Source organism: Olea europaea, chromosome 15, assembly GCF_002742605.1.
Source record: "Olea europaea var. sylvestris chromosome 15, O_europaea_v1, whole genome shotgun sequence".
NCBI classification, from domain to species: Eukaryota; Viridiplantae; Streptophyta; class Magnoliopsida; order Lamiales; family Oleaceae; genus Olea; species Olea europaea.
In genome coordinates, this window is record NC_036251.1 from 19,694,649 (window position 1) to 19,703,560 (window position 8,912).

The following is an 8,912-nucleotide window of genomic DNA, read 5'->3' on the forward strand; positions in this document are numbered from 1 at the left end:
TATATAAAACTAGTTAGCATGCCACGTATGAATTTTCAAATTTCTGTATTCCACCCTGTTTGCAAGCCTGTCACAGTAGCTTAATTGTTATTTACCATAAACGAAACTGGATAGTACAAGAAAAATCATAGCAAACAAATAATGTCAAGAGCGAAATTTATTCAAATCCAAGATGAATATTAGAAACTTGAATCTGCTTTCCGTATAGTAAGGCCAGAGACTGCACCAAAATTTGTACCATTTTGCACCAAATCAAAATTATTCTCCAACCATTACACCAAATGAATAGTGCTTTATTAGTTTATTCATTTTTTCGATTTTTGACAATGTATTTATTTTAAAAAATTATTTATTTATTTATTTTATAACTATATAATTACTAAATCATAACTTCGTTAAATTAACAAATATATTAATTGCCAAATTATTCACGTATTTTATATATTATGTTAAATTGATAAAAATAATTGATTATATTATTAATTTATGATAAACAATTACGTTGAATTTACGAAAATAATAATCTTTAATTAAATTAAACTTTAAACATCAAATTAACAATTTCGCTAAGTATTATTGATTATATTATTAAATATAATAAACTTTAATAATATAATTAATAGTATAATTAATTATTATCATCATCGTCATCATCATCATCATCATCATCATTATTATTATAAAACGAAAATGACACAAATACCCTTAACCATTATCTTTGAAAAATGAAAATAAGGGCAAAACGAACATTACTTCATTTGGTGCAAAAAATGGTGTGGTGCAACACTATTCATGTTGCATCATTTTGTACCAAAATTTGGTACAATGATTGGAGAAGGTTTGCACCAAATTTTGGTGCAATTTGGTGCAATAGGGCTTGCATTGGAGATACCCTAACCCATTTAGCTAGTCACATTTCACATCATTCAGAATCCTCTACCTTTTAAATTATTCAAACAATATTTAATGAAGAAGCTGAGACAAAACTAAAATATAGCAACCCCTTTGACAAAAAATTAAAGAACAGTAAACTGGAATGAATTTAACCAATACAACTTTGAATAAATGCTTCAAAAGAGACAAAATTATAATTTTCATATTCTATAAAATCTTCATTGTGTTTCCATTGGCATCCAAAAGATATTTAAAACTTTCTATTCACATAGCTTCCATTAAAGAAGATACTTTGGACTCGGTAAATGACAGATTACTTGTCAAAAATGAAGCATAAAACTGGCATTAGTATCAACAACAATCAACCGTCAAGACATCAAAATAAATACGTACATAAATATTTCCACATGTGGGCAAGTACGAAAAAACATAAAAAAAAACCTGTATGCCTACAACGTTGGCAGCATCAACCCGACAGTCCATCCCAATAACAAACCAGCACCAACTAGGCCCAACCCTAAAGCAAAAACCATTGCGTATTTGCTAATATTATATCTATAACGAGGTTTCTTGGTCCATTTTCTCCAGGTAGATTTCTGCCAGGTCTTTCGTATTTTCCTAGTTCTTTGAGGCGTCTGAGGTAAGACAGTTGATATCGGCTGGCTACAGTTGCTCTTCATCTGGATATAAATGTTCTCAAGTTGCAGAAGATGGAACCACTGCTTATAAGCAAAAAGCTCTGATGCTTGTCGAAAGACTAGCTTCACAATATGTTCCTTCTCCACATGTGCGAGTTTTGCTGCATTCTCGGCTTCCCGAGCACGCGTCTGAGAGAGACGTAGTGCATCCAGAAGTTGAGCCTTGCTTGGATCATTCCCATATGCATTCATTTCAGGTGCCACTTTTTGAGTTGGACTGCCACTGTTTTTCAGGTCAAACTCGTGATAATAAAATTTCGACATAAAATAGGATAAAATGTTGATGCAAAAGAAAAATGAAATAAAGTGATATGCTACCAAACAATTAGCTGCTGACAATGAAATAATGCAAATTTGGAAGATTATTTACTTTCACAAGTGTTTTAAGATCTCTGAGATTTCTTTATCTTACCATCAATGCACCCTCAACAAACAGCATCTTCTGTATCTTATTCTTCGTAAAATCGATTCCAATATTACTATCCCACAAATACTCTGTTAACAGTCGACAACTGGATAAGGAACAACAAATAATTATTTATTGAACCGTTGGAATAATAATAGCCCACTATGACATTTGTCTCTGATTGTAACATGTTCAAACTCCAAGCCTCAAGCCATTTGGCTGTCATAATCTCCTTTTCAAATTCTAATTTCCCAGCAACAGGAATTTGATGTTTAAATAAAGTTAATAACTCGAAGTTCCTAAAGGCTGATCTATCAACCAGATAAGATGGTATTTTTCTTTTTTTTTTTCCCCAGACAAATTGTTATGGATTAAGCCTCAATCCCTTCTTATGAGAGAAATAATAAATGGAAAAGCAGTTAGAAAACATGCAAAGCATATACAGAGTTTAGTAGTTCAACCTCAATGTGAGATATAAGTTCAATTGCCACTGCAGTATCGTTAGCACTCACACAGTCCAATACAAATCACTTAATAAACAAAAACTACCTAAATGATACTGATATTTGTATAGAATTTTTAAAACCATAAAGTAAGCCAGTGAAAGGATTACCAGATGAAATAAGTTGAAACTGACAAAAGTACAGACAAAGACAATACCTCATTGATTTGTTTGCATTAGACAGTGGTCGACATTCAACATTTGCCCAGTGTTTTTTGCTCGCACTTTCTGATTTAAGACTGTATGGTGTAGGAACAGTTGAATTCTTGTAACTCCCCATGTTGAGCTTCAGGTCTAATGACGACTTGTAAATTCCCCCACAACTAAAACTGCATACATTAGTATCAAGGTTTTTCCTGACACGAGTATTCTGAGGACGAGGAAGATCACAATTTTCGATAACATCAAGCGACCTCTGAGAAACCAATGAAATCAATTCTTCTGTATCTGCAGTTCGCCACCATGGCACATTTTTCTCGGCCCCAATACAAGATGACTTCAAATCCAAATATAGATCGCTTGACTTCTTGGGAATTTTACAATCAACAAAATCCATGTTGGCTAGTTCACTGAATTCTATTGCTTCTTCATGCTCAAAAGGATATCTGGTATTCTTTGAGTACAAAGAACTTAACTCTTGCTCTTCAACCCTATAATCTTTCTTCTCACAAGTTGTGAACTTGCTAGAGTGATTATCAAGGGAAGACTCTTGGTAGGCAGTTTCATTCTTTGAGTAGGCACCTGAGTTTTCACGGGTTTCAAAGGTCTCCATATTCATTGAACTATTTTGATATCCACAATTTGGTTGCAGCTGCAGCCACCATCTTGAACTGGGGGATAAATTAAAATCTGACGAGTTCTGATTAAGAGGCAGAGGAGTTATCTTAGGAATATCTTCACTGTCAGCTATATTTGTGGATCCTACATCGTCTAGTATAACCGGTGGGGCTGTTGTCGAGCAGCAAGCTAACTTTGGAGCTCTTTTGGCATCCTCTTGGACCAAGTATCGGTTAGCTGTTCTCTGCCAAGCAGCCCTAGCTTCTGCCAGCGCCATTACTCACCCATTCTTCAGCAAGCTTTATCATCCAAAAAGAATAATCTCTCAGAAAACAGGTTTCAAAATTCAAAAGTGTATGTATAATGAAAGAGAGTATTAGAAAATTGTAGCCAGATGAAATGCAACCTATAACGGGCAGACGTGAGCATGAATTCGTACATTTCATCAAAAATTTCAGATACAGAATTGAAAATATAATGAACTTAAATCATAGAACAGAACAACTTGAAGCATATATAATAAAACACGGGCATATTTCTCTCATTAACAGCAATAGTGAGAAATAAGGAACAACAAAAATTAAACCTGCAGAGAATTAATTCTTACGTAAAATTGAGGATCTCTTTTTTTGAATTTAATAACTTATGAAATATATTCTCATTCGTATTTGGTGACTTGAAATGAAGAAACAAGGTCCTTCAGAAAATAAGAAACACTATCAGTGAATAATGTTTATCATGCATCTACAAAATAAGCCATCTTGAGCATCAATCTCAATAAGAAAGCTAGTTCTTAACGTTCATACAATATGAAAAATAGGAAGTCAGAATCCACATCTTATCAAGTAGACAAAAATGTTTTGCACGCCATTTTCATATAAGTTCCAAGAGAGTCAACACAGGCCATTGACAGTTTCAAAGCAAAAAACGATACTTGACACTTTCTTTTCTTAATATATCTCTTTTTAACTATTATATAAAAAGATCTAAATCACAACAATGAAACACATGTTACACGTCTCCAAGACGACAAGAACCAATTCAATAAACCAACAATTCACATTGCCTGTTGACACCAAAACCCACTAATTCACATATAAACCAAGCAATTTGTCGATACCAAAATCTAATGATACACATCATGAAATTATCAAATTATGTATCCAATGTATCCAATAACACTAATGTCAACCTCCACAACTCTAATTTCCTTTCCCAAGATACTAATAACCTTAACAAAGTAGTAAAATAGTAAGAGAGATACTACAAACAAATATGAAAAGAAAATTCAATACTTAGTTTCCAGCAGTTCAAGACAAGTCTTTTGACTCCAAAATCCACAACTAAGCTACTTTACATACAGAAGGCAAAAATCCAAAGTTCTTCGTATTCAACAATCAAGATATAATTATTGCAGGACAATTATCATTTATCATCTTTATTCAGGAAATTGTCAACTTATTAACTTAGTTTTCATACTATTATTCACCAAAAGAACAGAAGAGAAAAACCCCTTCCACCCAAACAAGTAAAAATCCACTGTTACTAGAAAGTAATAAAAGAAAACTGGGATAGAACTAAGAACTGTAACACATATATTTGAAACAAAGTTAGTTGGCATGTAATTCGAGAAAGAAAAAAAGAAAAACCTGAACAATAATGTAATTGGAGTGGATAAGATCATGAGAGAAATAGAGAAATGGGCAAATGGGTTTGGATCTGAATTATATGTTTTAACTTGTTTTTCCTTCTTTTTGAAGTTTTGGGTTTTCTTCGGTGTCATATTGTTTTCATTACAGTGCTGTCGGTTTGTACATTTGTACTTTTACATGTGTGGCCATGTCGTATGGTAATTTTATTTTTTATTTTTCATTAAATTCACAGAATCCAAATGGAGTAAGCATTATTCTGTTTGTCGTTTCTGCTCTGAAGTGGTGGCAATTTCAAATTGGGAGATGTATATGTACCAAATCCTTTATCAAATGGATGATCAAATTGACAAGTGTCGCATCCTTATTGGAATGGACTAGCGCCTCTCCAATAGGGGGCGTCACTTGTCAATTCGATTAAGTTAATTTATATGAATTAATATGTATTAGGCCATTTCTAGCGCTGCACCAAAATTTGTATCATTTTACACCAAATCAAAATTTTTCTCCAACATTGTATCAAAACTTACACCAAATGAACAGTGCTTTATTATTTTATTCATTCTTTCGATTTTTATTAATGTATTTATTTAAAGAAATTATTTATTTATTTATTTTATAACTATATAAATTAATAAATCATAACTTCATTAAATTAACAAATATATTGATTACTAAATTATTCACGTGTTTTATATATTATGTTAAATTGACAAAAATAATTGATTATATTATTAATTTATGATAAACAATTACGTTAAATTTACAAAAATAATAAATTTTAATAATATACACTTTACGTTAAATTAACAATTCCGTTAATTATTATTGATTATATTGTTAAAAATAACAAACTTTAATAATATAATTAATTATTATTATTATTATAGAACAAAAATGACATAAATATCCTTATTCATTATCTTTGAAAACTGAAAAATAAAAACAAAAAAGACATATTGCACCATTTGGTGCAAAAAATGGTGTAATAAATAGTGTTGCACCATATTCACTTTGCACCATTTTGCACAAAAATATTGCAAAGTTTAGTATTGTATTGGATTAACTCTGCTCCAAAAAATAGTGTAATGGTGTTAGCATTGGAGTTGTCCTTAAAAGAGAGAGAGAGAGAGAGAGAGAGAGGATCAATCTATTTTGGTCCATGTCGATTCTATATTACACAAAAAAAACTTATTGGTTCCATGTGAACAACCTAGTTTAGTCCAATTTTCATCAAAATCAAATAAAATCGGAGCGATCCGAAGAATACTTACATCCTATGGAATACAATAATTTTAAATATGATTGTTTAGACGAGCAAATAATACAAAAGAAGATAACTGATACGTCGAATCATAGTACAAAATTAAGAATTTGGAAGGACTAGGGACCACCTTTTCTTCTCTATGCAATCGAGGAATTGGTGGAATTTTTTCTAATATAATAGATATTTTATTTTTACAGATAAAGATAAATAATGAAAGTGGCCTTTGAAAAGATAAGAGTTACAAGTAACATAATTTTCAAAGTGGGACAATCTTATTCGTTGTTCATCATGACTCACCAGCAATCAATTTCTATTAATTATTTCTTTATTATGGGAACAATGGAACGGTGAATTTATTATTATTATTATCATTATTATTATTTTAAATTTTAAGAATGTGTTGTTAAATAATTAAAAAATATATAAATTTATGTACAAAATATTTTATTGTAAATGTGTGGTTGAAACTAAGTTTGAGGCGGGGGGGAGGGGCGTGGGGGATGAAGAAGGTTTTGTTGCAAGAAGATAATAGTACAAAGTGTACTAAACAATGTTTTCTTGGCTTGTAGTAGTAGGAAAAATAACAGTAAAAAAAAAAAAATATATGTATATATATATATAAAGAAATAGTGTACCAAACTATGTTTTTCTATGTTTCTTGGGGAAGTTAACGCTCAGGTAATGTGCAAACCCACATAATTTAATTTTATTATTATTATTATTATTATTATTATTATTATTATTATTATTATTTTACTCTTTTTCAATCAAACTGCTATGAAATAAATCATAGAAAAAAATAAAGGAGATTAGTCGAATCGTCTTCTATTCATATTGCTATAATTAGGTCCCTGTTTGAGCCATATTTTCATTCCACTAAAATGAAAAATGTGACCATTGCAGCTTCAGTCGGGTCCCACACGTTAGAAAAGAGGTCAACAATTGCGGCTGAAAATAATTGAAAACGGTACAATTTTTCATTTTTTTGGCCAAATAATTTGGCTCAAACAGAGGCTAGGTTTTATACATTTCGTGGACTAGTTGAATAAGAGAGAAATATTTTCACAAACGACACTGTGAAATGTAGTTATGTTCACAATTCTGCAAAATATAGAAAATGTACACACTAGTGGCTTGTGACAAATGGTCCAATATTTTGATTTTAATGACTATTTATTTGATCTCGTTATAAGTACTTTCTAAATTGTTCATTAAGTCAAGTCATATCATATTATCTTATGACTTTTCCATTATTTAATTCAATCAATTCGACTAACTTGGCTCGTGCTTAAGTTAATGTGAAGTTAGTTCACAGCCAAAAGCACAACCAGACACAAAGCCAGAAACACTAAAGGGAAAGAGCGAGACATCGTCATCTATTGATAGGCAGTCGTAGCAGAAGAAGTCCAAAGAAAAAACGAGCAAAATCTTGAACATTTTGTGGTTTAGTTTTTTGAATTTTGTAATATTTTGCAAATAGTTAACATCTTTTTGTGTACTTAACTGATGATGACGCACATCTGAAATTTCTAATAGAAATATTAAGCATTTTTTAATAAATAGTTGTTGTGAATATTTTAATTTGGATATTATTTATTGTAATTTGTACATCCACCCAAATTCTGCCTTTGTGGGCATGTGAGAAATCATTTTTCTGGATTCAATTTCGTCTTGGATGCTTTCATCTGCATCAGTTAAAGAGTTGAACTTTTTCTGACAGTTTACTGTGGGGTTGGGATGAGAGAGAGAGAGAGAGAGAGAGAGAGAGAGAGAGATTGAGATTAATAAGGGAGAGAAAACTGAGAAATACATAGCATTTCTCACAGGTCATTTACTGGGTTTCTCAATGTGCAGGAGCCCCACATATATTAAAAAATTACGTGGGGGTTCACGTATGTGTGTAGTCTGACAGAACCTGTAAATAAGTCTAGCATCTCTCGAGAAAAATAAACAGTGAAATCTAATAATTGAAGTGGAAAATGTGAACTATTGAAATTACCCCTTATTTAATGGTCAAACAACTCAAATTTTACATTTTTAGGGTCAAATGACAATTGTAACAATTTTCGTCAGCTTGTCCTTTTGGTGCGATTATTTCAAAGGTTTGAAACTTTGGGTGACACATTAAATGATTGAGTAAAGGTCGAGGCAAAATGAAAGGTTTGAGACCGTAACAACAATTCTCCCTTTATTTGATACATGTACAAAAGCTTATAGGTAGAATTTTAACAAACTTATTTCTTGCATCATTTTCGCAAATCTGAAAAATATAGGAATAATTATTATTTACTTGAGCTATTCCTAACCACAAAAGCTGATGCAAGCATTTGTTCCGAGTCGCCAAGACACAGAAGAGCCTATAGGAATAATTACTTTTATTTTTAGCCTTTAACGTTCAATAGGCTGTTGATTTTGAATTACGTAAAATTGGCTATGAAAGTTCCACTTTAGCTGTTAGAAGTATCATAATATTATAATTAAGTTATTGTAAAGATATCAATAAATTTAACAAAAGCATACAATATGTCCTTGTCTGGACTCCATTTTTCAAAAAATGCAATTTAAAAAAAAAAAACTCATTTTCAATCACACATTCTCCCATAAAACAATATTATACATAAACACAAAATTTTCCTTATTTTTTATCCGCACATCCTCAAAAAAATCACTATTCCAAAATAGATTTTCCCCCAAATCTTATTTTAATGGAGCCCAAAGG

General features: G+C 31.3%; 1 protein-coding gene across 1 annotated transcript; it reads right to left on the reverse strand.

Moving 5' to 3' along the window:
- Positions 1–1,141: 1,141 nt before the first annotated feature.
- Positions 1,142–5,071, reverse strand: LOC111410400. Its single transcript, XM_023040713.1, has 3 exons — positions 4,927–5,071; positions 2,659–3,576; positions 1,142–1,815 (listed from the first exon to the last, which is right to left on the reverse strand). The coding sequence occupies exons 2-3, from the start codon at positions 3,552–3,554 to the stop codon at positions 1,344–1,346; spliced, it is 1,368 nt and encodes a 455-aa protein (XP_022896481.1). The 5' UTR covers positions 3,555–3,576; positions 4,927–5,071; the 3' UTR covers positions 1,142–1,343.
- Between the last annotated feature and the right edge of the window lie 3,841 nt (positions 5,072–8,912).

Coding starts and splice junctions, on each gene's coding strand:
- LOC111410400 (XM_023040713.1), bottom strand. CDS start 3,554: ATGGCGCTGGCAGAAGCTAGGGCTGCTTGGCAGAGAACAGCTAACCGA. Junction 1,816..2,658: donor AATGCAAACAAATCAATGAG/GTATTGTCTTTG, acceptor CCTGAAAAACAG/TGGCAGTCCAACTCAAAAAG.